The following is a 22,061-nucleotide window of genomic DNA, read 5'->3' as shown; positions in this document are numbered from 1 at the left end:
TACATTTTATAAAAATCTAGGATTTTTAGCTTGTTTATATACTCACTTTATGAATTTAAGTTGTTAGTTTATAGAATTTTAAAATTTTCAAAAATTTTATTTAAATTGTTACCGGGAGTTCTTAATTATTTTATAAATTTTTTATGATTTTATAAATTATAAAAATTTCATAAAATTAGCTAGAATATTAAGGTATTAAACTTGAAATTTTTGATAAAGTTTGTTACCTATAAAAAAAAATTATTTTTTATATTTTTTTAATCATTTTCAATTTAAATATTTTTTTATATATAAATCAATATGTCTAGTTCTATTATGAAATTTTTTGTAATATTACCAATTAAATATAATTTATTAAAATTATTATAGAATTAAGTGTTAAACCTGAAATTTATTTAGCAGAGTTTTAGTTTTTAGAGCTTTTTGAATAATTTCTAACTTGAAGGCTTTTTATAAACAAATTAGCATGTCTAGTTTAATTTTGAAAATTTTCACAATTTTATAAATTATATGCTTTTTATTAAAACTGTTACAATATTATATGTCCAATCTGAAAGATTTTTTGTAGTGTTAGTGATTTATGACAAAAAATTCGTTTTACATGGCTTTTTAAACTATTTTCAGGTGGATATTTTTTCTATTTAAAACATCAATATGTTAAGTTTATACATGCAAAATTTCGTAATTTTTTGAGTTATATAGAATTTTATAAAATTTTTGGAAGCTTGAACTATCAAACCTGAAAACTATTAACAATGTTTATGCGCTTAGGAAGGAAGTAACTTTTGAGAAGTTTTACATTTTTTTGGTAAGCTATTTATATGTCCTTTTTGTCCCTGCAAAATTTTGTAATGTTTCAATTTGTGTAAAAATTTATAAAATAAAGGTTGTACAGTGTAGACTGTGTTAGTTAGGTCTAGGTTGTTTATTTTGGGTACCTTATAATATGTAAAATTATTTTTTAATTGAAGATTTTTGGTGGAATTTAAGGAGATTTTTAAGAGTTAATAATACAAGTTGAATTCATTGATTATGGGTAGTGGTAGTTTGGAACATAGAAGGGTTTGTGCAAATTTTTGCTTTCAATCAATGTAAGTAGAAACTATTTTTTTGTATGTAAATACATGTTATATGTTTGGAAATGATTGTTAGATCTGAAAATTTTTTATAAACATTTTTTATTAAACCAAAAAATTTGTACAAATATTTTGTTTATATAATATAGATATTTCATTTTGTTTGTATAGAACGATTTTTTAAAGTTATAAAATATTTTCATACACATTTGTGTTTTACCCAAATTTTATTTACTTAAATATTGATTTGCAAATTTATTTTGATAGTAACTGAAATAAAATTACTTATAATACATTTGTGATTTGAAACTTTGTATATATGTGGTTTTGACTCATTATCCGTAATCTCTAAACATCTACTTTGAACTTTAAAACTATAAATTTGGTCTAGCTGGATCATTTGTTTTGTTGTATACATTTCTGAAATTTTGGTTAGGTCACTAGGAGTATAGGTGATACTATGTGATATGAGTTTAAAAATAAATGTTTGACTTGAGTTTAAAAATGAATATTTGATTTAAGTTTGATATTTATGAGGTTCTAAAATAATTTATCAATTATACATGGTTTTATATGTTTAAACACTTCCTTCTGTTTGACATTTTTTTGTCGATCTTCTTTTGTTTGATTTTTTTTATTAATATTTGAATTATATGTTAAAGTACGTATATATAATGTTTAGCTTCTACTTACTGAGTTGATGACTCACCTCTTGTCATTTACATTTTTGTAAATCAGAGATTTTATAGAGTTTGAGTTATGTTTAACATTTAAGAGATAAAAAAATAAAAGGAGTTAGCTAAGAAGATAAAATAAAGGAAAAAAATTTAGTAATTATTTGATTGTATGTTTTAGTTTGAGGATTTTTTATTCTAATATTTTGAGGTTGAAAAACTTTGTATTCAAAACTTGAGTTTATTTAAGAAATTTTTAAAACTTTTGTACGTATGTCTTATTATAGTTTAGCGGTATTACAAAAAGCTCTCATTCTAGAGTTTCATTAATTAATTAGGAATCCTGATTTCAATTCCAAACCCTTATTGGATTTTAAACCCTATTTCATAATTAACAAATCATGATTTCAATTTTGAATTTTCAAATTTTACAATCTAATATGTTTAGCTTTGATATCATATGTAAAATTTACTCTGTATAAATTATATAAAATCATGTAATTCTGAATCCATATGATCTACATACAAGTTATAAACTACTGAATTAAAACTTTTGAGGTATAAAAATACCTAGAATGTCGTACAATTTGAATACGTAAAGCTTTGAGAATCACTTAAAAATTGAAGATATGTTAACTTTGATTTTTTGCTTCAAATGCCTCTCTTATAATGAGTTTCAATAAGAAAAATTGTAGCGATTAAGTTTTAGAATAAAGACTTAATGAATTTATAAATGAGATTATTTGGACCCTCCTATTAAAAGTTCAATAATTCAAAAAATCACATTATGCCGTCTATCCAAATATGTAATTTATCAAGTGTATAAGACTTTTCTTTATTGATAAACTTTCATCCAATTTTATTAAAGGAAATTTTCTAACAACTGGGTGACAGGATACTCATCCAAAATGGAGTTGTCTTAAAAAAATATAAAAGAAAATGATAGATTACGGATAAGTGAGAATTTAGATATAAAAGTGATAACAATTATTAGTACTTTAATGGCATTGTGGTTGCTTAAAAGCAATGAGGTGAGACATTACCATTAGCTGGTAGTGGTAGTGGTAGTGGGATTCTAATTCTCATTCCAGCACCAACACAACACAACACACCACAACCCAGTATTCTGTTCTGTGTTACAATGTCTTTCTTTCCTTTTCTTTTCTCAAATGCTTGGTGGGTCCCTCCATCACTCACTACACTTCATCATCATCACCACAATCCTTTCTTCAATTGCTTTAATATACTACTTGTGCTTCCTCCGCCTTTTCCTTTCTCAGGCTGAAGTTGCCGCACAAGTCATGCCTAAATCAGGTACTTTTATTTCTGTCATTTTTCTTTTTGTATTTTGTATTTTTTTTTTTCTAACTCGGAATAATGATTTGAATATCAAAAGGTGGGAAGATATTGGTGTATGAATGTTGGGGGGAAATAAAAACTAGTTACAAGTTTGGAGCAAAGCTAATGATAAAGTGTTTCATACTCCTTATCTTTCTAAGTTTCAGTTATTCATCCAAGGACCCTGATGTTGAAGGTATAATCAACTTTAAATTATGTTTCAATCTATAGTCTAGTTTGATGTTTCGAAATTTTAATATGAATTCTATTCATAAGACTCTGTTTCTTCTATTTTACACATTACACTTGCTTCTTATTTCATCCAAGATATTTTTATGTTTATTTAGAGTTGATTATTTGATTGAACAACCTTGTATTTGAAGTGGTTATGTTTCAGTTTTCTTTTTTGGTTTTTCGTTAAAAGCAATAGGTCTTAAAGTTGTTGAAAATTTAACAACTCATAAACGAATTAAGCAAATGACCAGAGAAGACCAATAGAATTTTTTTTTTTCCCTCTATGTTAAGCTTTCTAAGGCATTTTATATGACAAAAGGAGTAGTAAATGTATCATCACTTACAACATGCGTAGTTGGTGTAAAATGTTTATTCTTTGATAATTGCGAATATACTTTCACTAACAGTTGATGAAATTTTTCAAAGCACCTTCATCCTTGCACAGTTTTTTCACTTCTTTTTTATTTAGAAAAAGGTAAAATTTTACTACATTATAACTGAAGTATTCTTAAATTTTGTTGGCATGGAATCATTGTATGGTATTACAGTTGATAAAATCACTGACAAAAAACTTAAAGCTGTTGTGAGAAATTAGGAACATCCAAATTTTAATAAGATTTGTACTACTGTGGTCTACTCAAAATGCTTCAATGTTGTGTTTGCGCCATTTGCATAAATTATAGTCCTAACTCTTCAACATCAGCCTTCCATCTTAGCATTTGACTATCCACTAAGTTTTTGCACCTTGTAGCTTTTGAAGAATTGTGTTTATCTTTTGTGTTGCATTTAAGCTCAAATTGGTAACTTCATCCCTTAATGAAATAGAAGCGAGATATTTTTGGCATTCTAATTCCTATGGGAATAAAATCTTAGCAAACGTTAACCAAATGCAATTTAGCTTGTAGTGATGCTTTATATAAACATAATAAAATGCATTAAAAAATCTTTGGATAAAATGTGAAAATTTTAAATAGCTACCAAGAAACTTAAACCACTTAAATACAAAGTTAAGTGAATCTTTGTTTGAATGGTTGTATGCATTATATATTCTTGTTGTGAGCCATTACTAGCAGCGTCAATGATTGTTTTCTATTATTAACAACAAGGATTTCCACTTCTGCCATCTGTCAGGCGAAGCTTTGGTGGAGATTTTAAAGACTCTCAATGATACTAATCACCACATAACGGATTGGAATGATCATCTTGTGAGCCCATGTTTTAGTTGGTCTCATGTCAGTTGCAGAAATGGAAATGTTGTATCACTGTAAGTTGAATAATTTGGCTATTAAAGACCACGGTTATCATGAATTTCTTCATTAGTGCACTTTATATTCATAGTCCATGAGTACTTAGGGTTGATACTGCTGAGACCCCGACTTTGGTTCTAATATTTCATACAAGGAAGTGCCCAAAGTAAGTGGATTACATTTGGGCACTTCCTTGTATGGAATATTTCTTACAGAATAACAGTAAAAAGGCAATATTTGCCAAATTTAGGAGATTTATCTATTTGTTTATTTTAGGGAGAGGGCTCAGAGGGGGTTGAGAAGTTCTTAAGTATTTGTTATAAATTAAAATTTATATTATTGTGACTATAATGGTCAAATTTGTTTATCTATTAATTTGCAGGATGCTAGATTCAAATGGCTTTTCTGGAAAGCTATCTCCATTGTTTACCAAACTGAAGTTTTTGGTTAGCTTGTAAGTTTTCCTCTTGATGCTTAAGGTTTGTTATTTTGCAAAATAATGAAATTTGCACTAATATCCGACTTTTAAATTGGAACTGCTTCTTTTAACAATAGCAAAATAACCCACATATTACGATGGGAATATAAATATAGACAAAATATTTCTTATGCTTATTTTGTAGTTTACTTATAATATTTGCATATAAAAACTTAAATGATCTGCATTTTTGCTATTTCGAAAAAGGAAAAACATATGTGCAATGTCAATTTTGGTGATGATGCATTTCTATGATGGGATTTGAGTGAGTTGAATTCAATGGAATAGATTTTTTAAGTGTTTTTGGGTGTGAGGACAATATTGAATTGGAAGAAAAGATGATAATGGTATCTAAATAATAAAATAGGATAGAAGCCAAGCAAAACTTCAGGATGTAAAGGCCAGGCCACTGGTCAAGAAGGAGTTCCGCCACTAATCTTACCTAAGGATAAGGTAACACAACTCAAAAAGTTCTGAAATTCTTTTCAATTTTCTATTAACCTATCTGATTTTTTATTACAACTCATGAATCTATATGTAGGTCTTGGAACACTATGAATCTAGACAAGTACATGAACTAGACCACAGAGAAATGAGAAGACAAAACAAATATCAAGGAAATAAATGAAAACACAATTTACTAGACTGTTATGGAAACCTAAAATGATAAAACAAATATCAAGAAATTTAATGAAACTTTGCAGTTCCCATAGAGCTTAGAATTGGGAAGAGTTTTCTTGAAAAATGATGTTAATTAATGGTTATTGACTTTTCAAGTGAATTCTTCCTTATTCCATGTGATCATACTATATCCAATGGGTTGGTTTGAAGCCCAATTTGTTGTCCAAGAATTATCATGAGCCATGCAATCGGTTTGAGCCGAATGAGTTGTGTTGTGGGCCAGGTGTAGCCACATCATCCTCCTCAGGTTGTTCAGGATTTGTCCTTAAATTCGAATGGGTTTCATCTTCCAAAAAAGGAGATAATTCCCCCACATTGAAAGTGGTCGAAACTCCCCCATAGTCACCTAGTAGGTTAACCTCGTATGCATTGACTCTTAGCAATCTCCTCAAAAGGATCATAGACTCTTGGAGCAATTTTGTTTTTCCTTTTGGACGAAAACATTTCTTTCCTCAAATGCACCCATATTAAGTCTCTCAGCTGAAATATAGAAGACTTTCTATTCTTGTTAGCTTTCCTCTTGTACATCTCATTAGCCTTTTCGATTTGTGAATGATTGCTCTCATGAAATCTCCTTGTAGCTCTGGCCTTTTCATTTGCAGCCACACTAATTTGAACATTAATAGTTAAGGATGCTAGTTTAATATGAGTAATTGGATTAATTCCATAAATTAGCTCAAATGGAGAATGACCAGTTGTGGAACTTGGAGCTCAATTGTAGGTAAATTCGGCATGAACAATCTTCATGTCCCAATTTGAATTAAAGAGTCTCTTCTTTTGGCTACTGAGGATGATGTTTCTAGTATTGAACTTAAATTTGAGTGGAGGATTTTGAAGTTCGATACATTAGTTTTTTCTCTTGTTTATTTGATGATACAGTGGGAGGGAGTTTTGGGCTTTATTTAGTTTTCTGTTGTTTGGAGTTTATGACTGGAGTATTTATTTATTTGAGGTTGCCATTTTTTTTGCCTTCTGGCACACTATGTGTAAGTTTTTCTTGTTTTCTCAAGCTTGTCTCCCTTTAGCTATTGCTTGTTCGGTTTTGTGTAGCACTTTTTTGCAAATTAACATTTTATAGTTTCTTAACAAAAATTATAAAAAATTAAAAAGGTTCTGTCCAGCAGCGCTTATTGTGCCAGGGGTAACAAATCCTGTAAACCATTGAATATGATAAAATTTTCGAAAGCTCTCAAACTAGTCTGATGCTTTTCGACGAAGAAACCCTGCAAAACTTGTAAAATTCACTTTAGCAAAGCTTCTAGCCTCCCTATACTTTGATTATGCTTTTTCCTAATTTAGCCCCATTTATAAGCTACTGTGGTTCTTCAGTTACACATGTATTTTATTCATTTTGTTAAATTGCGGTTTTGCTCTCCTCAGGGAGCTACAGAACAATAATTTATCAGGTGCATTACCAGATTTCATTGGCAACATGGTTCACCTGCAAACTCTGAATCTTGCAAACAATAAATTCAGTGGCTCTATTCCTTTGAATTGGGGTCAGCTATCAAATTTAAAGCATTTGTAAGGATGAACTTTAGTTTCCTGAACATTCTAATTTTCTTATTCTACTCTGCTTGAATAAACCTAAATTTTCTTGATTGTACCTAGTGTGAACTGCATGGAACTTACAGTTAATAATGTTTATCTTTTAAGCTAAGTAATTTATGCTGTCTGTGAGATTGTATGTTATCCAACTCTAATTATTGTTTTTTAATTCTTATTCTTATTTGACAGGGATCTTTCATCCAATGATTTAGCTGGAAAAATTCCAATGCAACTATTTTCAGTTGCAACATTCAAGTAATCTCCAAAAGTTCCTATATTTCTGTAAACTATTAGTATATATCATGCAGCCGTTGGTACTTTTCTCGTTTCTAGGATGCACAAACTTTAGAGCCTTGCCTGATTATTTCATTGCATCAATTTTCAATGAGCTGAACAAGAATACTCTTATTGGTTAATGTTGGTAATAAGTTTCTGATTACAAAGTTATCTATGGTTTTTCAATAATAAAATTATTAAAATCTAACATCTTAAAAAACAATGCAATGTGCATACACTTTTGAGTACACAATTGGATACACAGATGATGTGTTATCATGTTCATCCTTAATTTAAAATCACATAATTATATGATGGCACATGATTTGTGTACCCAATTATGTATTTAAAAGTGTGTGTATATAGTTTTATTAACATCTTAAGATACCTCTGACAGTTGTTTATATTATTGGCCTTTATCCAATATCATTTTGGAAATATGCATATGTTCATATGTTAGGTGTAGTGTTATTTGTTTACCAAGCCTGAAAACATGAAAGCTAAACAAATCAGATAATCTAGCTAGATAATATAGATGGTATGAACTGGTTAAGACTTTTATTTTCTTTTTGTTAGTAGACTGAAAAATAATCTTCAAATGCTTGCCCCAAATTAGATTTCAGGGAATATGAAACCGTGAAATCAACCAAAGATAAGAAGAGTGTTTCACTGGATGTAATTGTTACATAATGATGCTACAAATGAGCGAAAACTTCATCTATAACCAACAAGCATATGTTCAACATTGTATCTAACAGCTTTTTGTGTGATTATGACCCTCAACCTAATTATCTTCTTTAAATGTGATAGGACAGTGAATAAATTTTATGCACAATTAAAATTTGAACAAACACTTCAAACTCACTTCTATTGTCTATTATGTTGGCCTTCTAATCTTTCATTTAATGCAATGTGTCTGTTACATATTAATTTATGCTTATGCTTATCTACAGATTGTATTTGCTTAAATTTTCTGCTTACAATGATGGCTTTGAAGTGCACATATATATGTTGGTTTTACCTCAAATACTCAAGCAATAGCCATTGACTGCTGTATTTTCAGCTTTACTGGAACACATCTCACTTGTGGCTCTACTTTGGACCAGCCTTGTGTGTCAAGTGCTCCTCTACCAGGTTATTTGAAATTTTAGCATTGCTTCCATTTTCTAGTTATCTCAGCCTAGAACTACTGTTTGGCCATTTCTTGTAAATTTAGGCTCCCGAGGTCAGTAGTTTTAAAATATGGTATCAGTGTTGTTATGACTGAGAGGTCATATGTTTAAATCTTCAAGTGGGGTTGGATTCTAGCCAAGTCCAAAGATGGGTTGGCTTGAATTCAGCTCTAATCCATTATGGTGAATTTGAACTGGTTGGAAATATCATCAAAAGGTCACTGACAAGATTAATAGTGTTGTCAGTGAAATGAATAATATCATCGACAAGATAAACATTATCACTAAAAGAGGATTCAAACCAAACTCGAACCGAGTTGTCAAAGTGAAACTTCAACTTAAATCAAACCAAACGCTACTTCGAGTCGAGCTACTTTGGTTTGAGTTCACCCCTATCTTCAAATCCTGTTTGTTTTATAAAATAAGAAGTTCTTGAACTTACATGATGGCCTTTGATTATAACAACCTCAATACTTGAGTTTATGCCAGAACTTGAATATTCTTGTTTGAATATATTTTATAAACTTAACTGGATTGCTGGTAAGTTCTTCACCACATTTATCTTAAACCTTCATGGAAATTGAACATAGATACATTTGACAGTTTCAACCAGCAGATCGAAACTTAGAGTTGTTGTAGCATCAGCAAGTTGTGGTGCTTTTGTACTTCTGTTGCTCGGGGCTTTGTTTTTATTCCGATATCGGTTACAAAGACGCAAAGATGACATTTTTGTTGATGTTGCAGGTAACTTATATTTCCTTTAGTTTTGAGGTTCATTTAATCAGCTTTATAAATATTATTTATACATATATAAGTTGAACATGATGTCATTGTGATAATTTAGTGGTTGTCTAATTTTTGAAAAGGAGTTAATCCAACTACATAATAATATTCATTCATATTTATTAATTTATTTTTTACTAAGTGATAATGTTAAGATGTTTTTGTCTTAATATAAAACTTCCTCATGATTGTCTCAAGATTTATTTATTTTTTATTTTTACACAATTTATTGTTTCATATCATTCATTTAAAAACCTCATATCACTTACCACGCCATTTGCCCTAGTACCAAATTTGAGTTTTAAATATTAATAATAATTCAAGGAATAGTTGTATTTTGAAGAATAAATGTCTTAAATTATTAGGTTTTTTTTTTTTTTATATATATTTCAAAATGTTTTAAATGACTCATCACTTGACACTAAATTTGAAAAAAATTAAAAGTTCCTGAAAATAGTACGTTCAGCTTTTGTTAAGATTTTAGTCAAATTAGATTTATTAAGACTATGAAAATAACTACAAGGAGTAACTTAGGATTGTTTGTGAAATTGTTTTGGCATAATATGTTTGAAGAATAAAATTTATTTTTTTCTTGGAATTTTTAAATGTGTTCTATATCATTTTTGGAAAACAGTTTTGAAATTAAATTGATGAAAATATGCTTGATAAAGTTTTATTGAAAATGAAAACATTAATTATTAAATATTTATTAATATGATATTATTAATATTGTTAATAATTTAAAAAACACAGATGTCCTATTGATGAACACAAGTCTTAGGCATTAAGACATGGTTAATGCAAATTTATAATCTAAAAAGTACAAAATTTTGAAATGTTTATTTTGTTATGAGGTGGTGTATTAAGAAAGCATTGTGATAGAGGAGCAAAGATAGACAGCAGAGAAAAAGAAGAAATAGAGAGACAAATAGAAAGAAACAAGAATAATGGAAGAAATTTTTAAATGAGAAATTATGTAAAGAACTTATGGCAACAATAATTAACTCACTTATTCATCAACAATTAGTTTCTCACTATAGTAAGACCTATTTATAGGCTTAGAATATAAACTTTAATGGAAACATTATTCAATCCCAATAGAAAAATGAAAACATCAATTCTCATAGAACTGGAGATCATGATTAAAATAACTTGGACTATTTATCCCTTAAACATATACATTTATAGACAAAAAGTCTTTGCATCTATATCTCCTATATCAGTTGTCCTTGGCTAAGAAGAACTTGGCTTCTAACAATTATAGAGGGTAGGTAGAACAACCACAACAAAAGTTGGTGAGTGCATCAAACAAACAATTAAATGCCAAAGCAAGTCGTTCCTAGGGAAAACAAGAGTGTCTAAAGTGAATTTTGTAGACCCCACATACAAAGCCTTGGAGGCTTGCAATTACCTCATTTAGGGTACAAATATTTGCTAATAATCATTGAACAAGAGTCAAACTCATAGGCAAATGAAGAAAGTGTAATTTGAGAGGAAAGAATTCTCAATTATATTTCATTGATTAGTGATTACAACATATATACAGTTGGTATACAAAGTACAATTTACATAAAACGTGTATACAAACTCGAGAAGGAAAAAAACTCTTAAACTTGCAACTAAATCTCCTAGAAGTCTTCTTTTAAAGAATTTTCCTAACGTAACTTGAAATTATGTCTTTAAATTAAAGGACATGTGATTTGGGAAAACTCTTTGTGAGGATATCAGTTGTTTGTTACTTAATGCAATCCTATGAAATTCAGCTCAACACAACAACAACGATAATGAATTGCTGGCAAAATATAAAAGAAAAGGCAATTGACTAATGAGTTGGAAAGGAATTTTTTTATTTGGATTGAAAGAGGAAAATAAAACCAGCAATGTATTGCTACTGTTGAGTAAACAAAACAAACAATTCCCAAACAATTACAAATATATTGGCAATTCGAGAGACCAATTCTCTCCACTATGCAAGGCCAATTTCCTAATATCTCCTCCTTTCCTCTTTACCATCTACCTCTTTCATACGCTTCTGCTCTAATTAATTTATCCAATTCTCCCAATGAAATTTAGCTATGTGAACCCTTTTGGATTCTTCTTGATCCCACTCCATTTGTGCTATAACATAATCTTCTTGAATGCTAGAGTCTTCTTGAATTGCACTAGAATATTCTACCATTCCCCCTACCCCCCCTTTTTATTGTGCTTGCAAAAATATACCTTAATAATGAGTCCTTTATCATCCTTTAACTCAAGCTCTCCACTTAGACTTTTAGGGTCTCAATTTCCTCTAGATCATCTCCTATCATAATAATGTCATTAATGTAAACAATAAGTTCAACAATCTTACTACTTCCCAAATGCTTTAAGAACAAAGTGTGATTAGTTTAAACCTGTGTGTAGCCACGTTGTTTCATAACTTTAGTGAACTTATCAAATTGGGCTTAGAGTGATTGTTTTAGCCCATAGACTGATTTCTTGAGCTGGGATATTTTATCCTTGCTTCAAAACTTGGTGGGAAATCCATATACACTATCTCATGAAGATCATCATTGAGAAGAAAATTTTTTTACGTCTAGTTGTTGAAGGGACCATTCTAAATTTGCTGCAAGGGAGAGTTGTACTCATTTAGTGTTAAGTTTGACAACTGGTGCGAAGGTCTCTTAGTAATCTAAGCCATATGTTTATGTAAATCCTTTTGCAACAAGTCGTGCTTTGTACTTGTCTATGCTTCCATCAACATTATGCATAATTGTAAACACTCACTTGCACCCAAGAGTTTTTTCCCATAAGTTAAATCCATAACCTCCTACCCATGTACCTTTTTCTTGAAAGCATTCACATCTTCTAGAATGGCATTCCCTATCGAATGTCTTTGAATTGCAATTTGATCTCTAGCATCTACGATACGTTCTCTAAATCCTAGTTTCTTTGATTACATCCCAAAATCTCCTTTGCTGTTTTAATGAGAAGATAGGTGCTACTAATACTCATTTTCATTGAGTTGTTTAGCAACCATGCATTATAGTGCGTATCTCCCATGTTGGGTGTTCTAATTTCACCATTGATATAGCCCATCTTTCCCCTGCCTCAAATCACCATGAGAACATGTTGTAACCATTAAAGGAAATTATTTCCATTCAACTTGTGGTTTGTTATCTGTAGAGAGGACTTCTCACCATAATGTTGGTTAGCAATTGGAGATGTTTGTGGAGGAATTGGGTGAGATGTTGAAGAGATAGAGTCTGACAGTTCCTTTGCAGATCCTTCCATAGTTGAAATTCAGAATTTTCGTAAGGGTTTTGATACCATGTAATTCAAAGGAAAAAATTCTCAATTGTATTTCATTCATTAGTGATTACAACATATATGTAATTGGTATACAAATTTAAGATGGAAACAAGGTTCTAAACTGAAGGATTCATTGATCCTTATTTTTGTGATTGAACCTCTTTGAAATCTGCCTTTAAAGATTTTTCTTATTGTAACTCGCCAACTTGGAATTATTCCTTTATTTAGATTGACTCAGAATTATTCCTTTATTTGGATGCGTGTTTTCCAATAGAAAGAATGTATGCAATCTAAGCAAATGAGAATGTGTAAGAATGCAATGAAGGTTGTACGGCAGAAAAATGAAGTGATGAGAGAAAACATAAGATCAGAAGAAAGTGCCACAAGCATATAATTTAGAGGCTTAGGAACCGTGTTAGCCTCAATGGGTGTTGAAACTGATGTGTTAGCTCAATGTTTGTTGGACACTTGGAAAGAGGAGTGCAGTCACATCTAAGCAAATTTTCAAGAGGTTTATAAGGTAATGTAATCACATACCATTGTGACAAAAGGTAGAAGTGGTATTTGTTTTCCCTACTAGTCACATTACGGTCATAAAGCCAAGTCTACCTAAAAGAATCTGTGCTACATCAACAAGATTAACAGGTCAATATATGTCTCATCACAATAAGACTCAAACTTTGCTGGAACTAACTTTTGTTCATTGACCAGAATGTCAACCTAAACTACTCTAAATGGATGAAGGTGAGGTTCAGGCTTGAGGTTGAATCTAGCAAATGACTGACATAAATACCTCATTCATGGTACTAATACTATCAGTCACTATAGGAGTAGATAAGAGACACCTAAACACACCCAATTTATTTTTACGAGGATATAGGTTTTGATCTGCTTCATTGTATTCCTGATCTTTTATGACAAGCTAGTTTCTCAATTATTTCATTCTGGCATGGAACATAATATATATCCCTTATGATTTTTTATCAAGTCAACTTCATAGAGTTTTCCATAAAAAAGAAATGATTATTTCTTTTCAAAGTCACCTGTGCCATTTTTCGTTCCGATAATTTGAATTCTCTGCTTCCATTCTGGTGGAAAATTTTGCAGTTGGCATATTGTCAAAGGTTTTTCTTAATTAATATCTGGGATTCTTCTTGTCTTTAGGTGAAGATGATCGCAAAGTTTCTTTTGGTCAGCTTAGAAGATTTTCTTGGCGTGAACTGCAACTTGCAACTGATAATTTTAGTGAAAGTAACATAATTGGACAAGGAGGTTTTGGGAAAGTGTATAAAGGTGTCCTCTCTGACAACTCAAAAGTTGCTGTGAAACGCCTTGCTAATTATTATAGTCCTGGTGGAGAGGCTGCATTCCTCAGGGAAGTCCAACTTATAAGTGTTGCTGTTCATAGGAATCTTCTACAGTTAATTGGATTCTGCACAACCCCATCTGAGAGAATCCTTGTTTACCCTTTCATGCAAAATCTTAGCGTTGCCTATCGCTTGAGAGGTACTTTCTTTCATGAGAATCATGCTTTAATTTTCATTTATTTGATTGCTCTTTGCAGTTTGTACTATAAACCAGACTAGCTTGCCACACCTGAATGTTTTCTCATGTTTTTCTATTTAAGTTAGACAACAATTTAATATTGTTGCTAGATTCTAGTGACAAATGTTGGATATGTTGGCCTGAAAACCAAATTGAATCACACAGCGGAAGTGTTTTTTAAAAGTTATTGGGAGGAAGACAAGACTTCCAAATTGATTTATACCTGCAATCACGATTTTAAGCATATGGATTTTATGACCCAATACAAACTGATAAAGAACAAAAGGTTCATAACCAAACAGCACAGTTCAACTACACCTATTCTCAAAACTTTTGAGCCTCCAACATAAAATTCAAATAAATTGCATAATAAATTTACTCTGTGAGCTATGATTTAGTTCACAATGAAATCTTTCTTAACCTCACATGTCTTCATTTGATAATCTTTTAGCTTATGTTTTGGAAAACCTCAATCTGTTAAACCACTGTGATTATATCTCCGTCAGATTTATCATTTCAGCCAGCCTTAATTTCGGTAGTGGGTACTAAAATTCTATGTTAAATTTGATATATGCTATAGATTTGAAACCTGGAGAGAAAGATTTGGACTGGCCAACAAGGAAACGTGTGGCATTTGGAGCGGCCCATGGTTTGGAGTATCTACACGAGCACTGTAATCCTAAGATTATACATCGTGATTTAAAAGCTGCCAATATCCTTTTGGATGACAATTTTGAAGCTGTTCTTGGAGATTTTGGCCTGGCAAGACTTGTTGATCCAAAATTGACCCATGTTACCACTCAAGTGCGTGGTACAATGGGCCACATTGCCCCAGAATATTTGTCAACTGGGAAATCTTCAGAGAAGACAGATGTGTTTGGATATGGAATAACTCTACTAGAACTTGTAACTGGTCAACGTGCAATAGATTTCTCTCGCCTTGAAGAGGAAGAGGATGTTCTTCTGCTTGATCATGTAAGATTATCTACTTTCAAGTTTCCTATTTCTGAATCAATTTTGAATTATGAAGTACACATGCTTATTATTTTTTACCTTGGAACTTTGTGTTTTATGTTGTTTGTGTTGTCTTTTTGACATGTTGATGTCCTTAATTTCATTTTCCTTTTTAGATATCTCATTTAGTTGCCAAATAAAATTTTAGTTTATGAGATATTAAAGCTTTCCAAACTACTACGCAACCCTCTAAATATTGTATTCATTTAGAAATTTAAAGGTAAATGAGTGACTCTTAAAAATGATTAAAACAAAAATTCTTAGTGTAGGTTATCTATAAAAATTGCAGTTAGTTCTTTCAATGATTTTTCAAACACAAATAATCATGTGACTTTGTTGTTTTTCATTCTTCTAAGGAAAATTAAATTTACATGATGGAGAGCTTGCTATTGTTATTTTAAAAAGTAAGTTTTCTTTTCAATTGCAATATGTTTTTTTTTTTCTCTTAGTCAGATTTAATCTTTCTAATTTTTATTTGCTAATGGTATTTAAGACTGTTTTATTCTTTTTACCTTGGCTAATGGTAGACAAAGTTGAACAATTTCTTTTGAATTCCAGAAGAATAAACAAGCCAAGCATATTGTCTCCTTTTTAGAAGGTTTATGATTGTTAGAAATATGTCAAAAATGAGAGATGTGGAAAAATCATTGGCCAAGACCTGGACTAAATTTTAGTTGTTAGAAGCAAAGTTGCTACCTGCCAAAATCAAATAGACTGATTATTAACCATGTTAGCCCACACTACCCTTGCTGCAAGAAGTCAATCATAAAAAGAGAGTTACAATCACAACTATAACAGTCACATGTGATTTTTAGTTTTTAGAGCTTAGATCAAGATTCCCTGTAGGATCTTACCTATGCTTTCTAAACTAGAAGAACAACAGTCAACTATTAAACAATTCATGCATCACATAGAGAAAAGACTTTTGAACCAGTCCTTAAAATAGTTCTTGATTTGGTTTTTAATTTGAGCTTTGGAAAACGTGTTTGAGGTAGTTCCATAAATGAAAACGGAATTACGGAAAATATGGTTTAAGTAGTGCTTGAAATTCAAAGTGAAGACTAGCAACATCTAGAAGTTAATAGGTTTAATCAGAAGGTACAATTTAGAGATGGAGCCAGCAAATTACTCTAGAAGAGAATGTTGTTGAAGATTCTGAATACAAAACCAGTCCTGAAATAGTTCCTGATCATGTTCTTCTGCTTGATCATGTGCTAGACCATACTTTTCAGCCAATAATAGGGAGAGTAAGAACTATAGATGTTTTCAAGTTTCAAAGAAGATCAATACTTTACTAATAGAATATCCAAACTTGAGCAAATTGCTCAAGAAAAAGATATTGTCAAGGAGATTGGAACTACTTAATTGCAGCCAAGGAAAAAGCAACTATGCAAGATAAGAACATTAAAGTTTTACAATCAAGGCTTGCATATTTAAGACTTATTTTCAGTCAATAATAGATGGGAGAATCAGAGTATGTTTTGTGGTTTCAATTAAAGAGGATGCCGAGGGCTTGTATTTGCTAAATCAGATGACATAATGGTTTGCTGCTAGATTTATCCATGGGATTGATAGCTGTAAGATGAGTTCTTTTGATGTGGAGAGATTGATATAGGATGACTTCCTTGGGAGAAATTGAGAAAAAAAGAATTGGCTTTCCTTTAAAAGAAAAATAACTTCTGATAGTGGGTGCTAGTTTACTGGGGCATTGCTTTTTTCACTCCAGTCTATATTTTAAAATCCTATTTCTATTTTATTTTCCTTTACAATTGCAATTCTAAAGATTGATGCTTGATTGAAAATGAAATTACTATAAAACAGAAAATTTTGTTAAATGTTAATGCTAAAATCATTTAAAAAGTTTTAGTGGGTAAATGTGCATATAGTCCCACCCTATGTATTTGGATCGATTTCTATGCAAAATAGACTTCTTAAAACTTGGGCAGATAACAAAGTTATGCCACAGAACTTGCTCTAAAGTTCTTGATTGATATATCTTACATTCGCTGAGTGCTATTGTTTTCCAACTCATTCATATGCTGATGATATTATGGAATATTCAAATTTATGATACCAGAATAAAGGAAAAGTATTATATTACTGTGTGTAAGCAGCTTGAGTGCTTGTAACATATGTGGTATTCCCTTTTCTACCTTTATTGTCTAGTGGTGCTTATATGATTTATTTTTTCTGCAGATTAAGAAATTACTGAGAGAAAATAGACTGAGTGATATTGTGGATAAAAACCTGAAGAATTATGAATCGAAAGAAGTAGAGATTGTTGTTCAGGTGGCATTGCTCTGCACTCAAAGCTGCCCTGAAGACCGTCCGACAATGGCAGAAGTGGTTAAAATGTTGGAGGGAGTGGGACTAGCTGAGAGGTGGGCTGAGTGGGAGCAGCTTGAACAAGTAAGACATCAAGAATTCTCACTCATGTCTCACCAATTTGCTTGGGCAGAAGAATCAAGTCTTGACCAAGAAGCAATACAGTTGTCCAGAGCAAGGTAGAACATAAATTCAAGTCTATTTCTATTTGGACTAAACCTTAGATATTACTTACTGTATATGGAAGAAAAACCCTATGGTTTGCCTATGAAAGGCCTCTGCTTGTCTAGAAATTTTTACTCTCTTTTTCTTAGCTTCAACTGAAGGTAAATTGGGAATATATTTCAGGTTACATATACTAACACATTCATTGAGATGTGGTCCTATGTCTCAAGATTAAAGTTGGGAAAATGGCCCACAGCCCTACTGGCCTACAAGCCTAGAGACCCGAGTCCGGCCTAGGCTCGATCCCAAGCCTTTTTTTTGGTGCCTAGGCTTGGATTGGGGCCGAACCGTTAGTTCCGGGGCCTGTTTCCATTTTTTTCAATATTTTAGCCATCTTATAATATAATTCTCACACTTAGCCTTCGAATTAAAAAATACATTAATCCCTTCTAGCATAAAATTCTTACACTTATCTTAGAATACTTTAAATGAAGTTATGATGCTATAACGTATAACTTCATTACTGTTACAAAGTATAAAAAAGTTATTAATGTAAACAATAATTTAAAAAAGTGAAATTGTGTAAGAAATGAATACTATAAGTTGTAATTGAATCATTCATAAGTATTGTTATTGATTTGAAGTTAAGTGATTAAAAAGTATAAAGTGCAAATTTCAAATTAAAAATAATAAAATAATACAAGTGAATTGCTGCAATCTAATTATATTTGTCTTTAGCATTTTCCTCCAGATTTGTGTTGTTAATGAGGTAGAGTAGTTCAGGATCTGGAAGTTGGTATTGTAGTTTTCTATTTGAGTGTACACAATCTTGTAATAACTTTAAGTATCTCATTGGTTGAGGAGCACCTTCAATTTTAAAAAATTCGGAGAAATCATATTTTAAAGCAATTGTGGAACTGTCATATGCCATTTGTGCTGTGCTACAATGGAGAATCGATTTGTTTTTTGTTTCACCATCAAAGACCATTCATTCATCTTTTTTAACTCCTTAATCATATATGACAAGTCCATATCAAGGTATAGCTTTAACTCAAATAGTTTTTATGGTTGACCGAAAGATAAAGCTAAATCTACTAGTACTTTGTTCAAGGAACTTTTAAATGCTAGCGTCAGACTAGTTGTTTAGATTGTCAATCCAAGGTACCTATTATGATAGACCAAAAATAAACTTTTTTAGTTTTTTGTCAAAGTTTTGTAAGCAAGAAGTGTGGTTATGTTCTAAAAAGTAATCCATTTTATTATCTATAACTTTAAAAGCATTTTATTTAAACCTACCATTTAAAACATAACCCAAACCATATAAGAATGTGAATGTGATAGAGGACCAAGTGAACCAAAACATGGAGAGACTTCAAGGCAATAGCATGGAGAGGAACTAAGGTGAGATGAGTACACAACCAAGTCCAAAATGGTTGAAAGAAAGCATAGAGTGACACCATCATAAGAAAAATAATAAAATTTTTCTTTTTTAGAATTGCAGTTGGTTTTGTTTTGGAAGAATATCTCATGGAATCCTAATCCTAGTTAGATTAGTCTTCTTTTAAAACTCATTAAATTTGTCTTCTTCTTTTTTTTTTTTCTAATTGGGTTTAGATTTGTTTTCCTAAATGTAATTTTCATATTGATAGTATAACTGTTTTCCTTAAAGATTAAGTTTTCATAAAGTTGTGTTCTAGTCAAATGAAAATTTTCTATTTCTTGTAGAGTTAGTTTTCTTTAATAGTTTTCCTTGTGTGTTTGAGAAATTAGTTTTCTAATTCAATTAGGTCAATATTCAACCTATAAAAAAGGCTTCTTTTTATTGATTAACAAAATTTAGTATGTTGAGTTGTTGTCAAATTGTTTACATTATTTGTTATCCTTTTTGTCTTGATAAACGATATCAACAACTTTATATCCTCTTGAATGATACCATACACATTTGGTGTTTGTTTTACATTAGGTGGTATTAGAGATTACATTATAATGGTTTTTAGAGTACCCCCATTTATAATAGATCCTAAGATGAAAGCATGTGCACGCTTTTTAGCATAACGAAGCAACTTAAGGAGATACATCAAGAATATGCAATCTATGATAATTTTTACAAGCAAATCGGGCATTGTTGAAGTCTATTAACCTGATGAAGAAACAAAAGGAGAAGATGATGGGCAGATTGATGAAATTCTTTTAAGTAATTCAAACTTGGAAGAATCATCATGAAAATTTTAAAGAACTTGAAGTAGAAAATGAAGTAAAACTTGAAGTTGATGAAGTTTAAGAATTGGAGGATACTTTTTCTCTTCAATCAAGAGATTTAATATCGAATTAGGTAATGAGATGAGAGATAGATATATGCTAATCAATAGTGATTCTTTGTTCAAACAAATGTAAGTGTTGTAAGTGAAAAAACTAAAGATTCAATTCAAAAGAACACCTTCAACACTAGTTGAACTTTTCATAACAAGATGTGAAACAACATCATTAATGGTGGTTATTTTTAGAATGAGGTGGCTCATGAAAATCTAGTTACTGCTTGGCTCTTCCCAATTTTAACAAGGTCTTCGAAATTGGTGATGAAGTTTCTCAAGTTAAGAAGGCAAACATGTGGTGAATTAATTTTTCCTAGAGTTCTAGTTCTAGTCAAACTTAGAGTTTTCTAAATCTAGTAGAATTACTTTTCTTTAATACTTATCCTTGCGTGTTTTATGAATTAATTTTTCTAATTGAATTAGGCCAATATTCAGCGTATTAAAAGGGTTCAAGTCTTTGTGATATGCTTTCCATTAAATAATTTCATTCTATTACTTAATAAAATTTAGTCTTTTAAGTTAATTATAGAATATCTTTGCCTTCAAATTGTTTTGCATTCTTTATTATCCTTTTCTTTTTGTTAAACGATATTAGAACCTATTTGACGTTTCTCTTACATTAATATGGAATATCTAGTCAATAACTTTGGTATTTTTCTTCTATTTCAACAAAACATCATGACCACCCAAATTTGTTAACACATTTATCATGAAAAAATTATCATCATTAAGTGGATCCAATTTCTATTCAAACAAAGAAATTGTCACCCTATTAGTAGTTGCATTATCAAGTTTTAGTGTAATAACTTTTTGAGTGTTAACGTAACTTTGTAAAACTTCAATAATCGTAAAATATATTATTTTTGCAATATATTTTGTAGAAAAAGTTTATTTTATTGTAAGGCCCAATTATGATCCAAATAATGTATCATTACACTAAAAAAATTTTATCTTTGATTTAGCAATCCATATATCATAATAAAGTGAAATTTATATATTTTTGAAATTCATAAATTCTCTATTTCGGTTTCGAATTCAATTTATTATAAATTTTCACTATCTCTCTTCTAATTCTACCTCTCATAATAAGGCAAAATAGTAGAAAGAAAAAAAAAAGAATTCAAATCATATTAGCAAAAATCTAAGTGAAGTTGTTACATTTCTCCTTTATTCAAAATTTCATCATTAAAATTCAATTCGAACAATTCTAAGTGGTGATCTCTCATATCTTGCTTAACTTGTCATGTAGCCTCCTCAACTTTTTAATTTTTGGTCTAAGATTTTCACCGATTTCTTTTCATACACAAGGTCTTCAATCAGCTCTAACTCATCAATCTTTAACATGTGGCTCAGGTCCTCCACGTACCTATAAAGTAATGATACATGAAACACATTTGGATTCAATCCATGCTCATCGGTAAGACAAGTTTATAGGCTACCTTGCTGATCCTTTCTAAGATCTTGAATAGACAGATAAATCTCAAGCAAGCTTTCCTTTCCTTTGAAATCTCATCACATGTCAGTAGGAAGTTACTTTGATGAAAGCTTTCTCTCCCATTGTAAACTTTTAACTATTTCTTCCTTTTGTCTACATAACTCTTCTAAGTATTTTACGCTTGCTTCATTCTTTCTCTGATCCATCGAATGTCCTCTATCATCTTTTTTGTCATCTTTAACCTAAGTGACTACTCAACTATTGGTCTCTCACCTAAATCATCCCAATTGAGAGGTGACTTACATTTTCTACCATATAGAGCTTTATAGGGCACCATCTTAAATGTCATTTAATAAATGTTATTATAGGTGAACTCCATCAATTGTAGGGTTTTTAGGGTGCTGGTAATCGACAACACAACGAATTAAAAATTTAAAAATCAAAGAATTCCAAAAACCCTAACTAGG

The 22,061-nt window shown here is 30.8% G+C and overlaps 1 protein-coding gene across 3 annotated transcripts; it reads left to right on the top strand.

Moving 5' to 3' along the window:
• The first annotated feature begins 2,776 nt into the window (after positions 1–2,776).
• LOC123206738 (probable LRR receptor-like serine/threonine-protein kinase At5g63710) lies at positions 2,777–18,056 on the top strand. Of its 3 annotated transcripts, XM_044623961.1 has the most exons (11): positions 2,778–3,064; positions 3,147–3,284; positions 4,454–4,586; positions 4,952–5,023; positions 7,109–7,252; positions 7,466–7,531; positions 8,616–8,686; positions 9,328–9,468; positions 13,963–14,304; positions 14,924–15,318; positions 17,554–18,056. In XM_044623961.1, exons 1-11 carry the CDS (start codon positions 2,920–2,922, stop codon positions 17,863–17,865), a joined length of 1,959 nt encoding a protein of 652 aa, XP_044479896.1. In that variant the 5' UTR covers positions 2,778–2,919; the 3' UTR covers positions 17,866–18,056. The 3 variants fall into 3 exon arrangements, with proteins under 3 accessions (XP_044479898.1, XP_044479897.1, XP_044479896.1); XM_044623963.1 differs by lacking the exon at positions 7,109–7,252 and having other exon boundaries at positions 2,777–3,064; XM_044623962.1 differs by lacking the exon at positions 9,328–9,468 and having other exon boundaries at positions 2,777–3,064.
• Positions 18,057–22,061: the final 4,005 nt, after the last annotated feature.

This window comes from Mangifera indica, unplaced genomic scaffold (genome assembly GCF_011075055.1).
Source record: "Mangifera indica cultivar Alphonso unplaced genomic scaffold, CATAS_Mindica_2.1 Un_0047, whole genome shotgun sequence".
NCBI lineage: Eukaryota > Viridiplantae > Streptophyta > Magnoliopsida > Sapindales > Anacardiaceae > Mangifera > Mangifera indica.
This window is presented reverse-complemented; position numbering and strand designations above follow the sequence as displayed.

Excerpts from the sequence above, each read along its gene's own strand:
- LOC123206738 (XM_044623961.1), top strand. The coding sequence starts at position 2,920 with ATGCTTGGTGGGTCCCTCCATCACTCACTACACTTCATCATCATCACC. Across the intron at positions 9,469-13,962 it reads CATTTTTGTTGATGTTGCAG|GTGAAGATGATCGCAAAGTT; the intron begins GTAACTTATATT and ends TCTTGTCTTTAG. Across the intron at positions 14,305-14,923 it reads CGTTGCCTATCGCTTGAGAG|ATTTGAAACCTGGAGAGAAA; the intron begins GTACTTTCTTTC and ends TATATGCTATAG.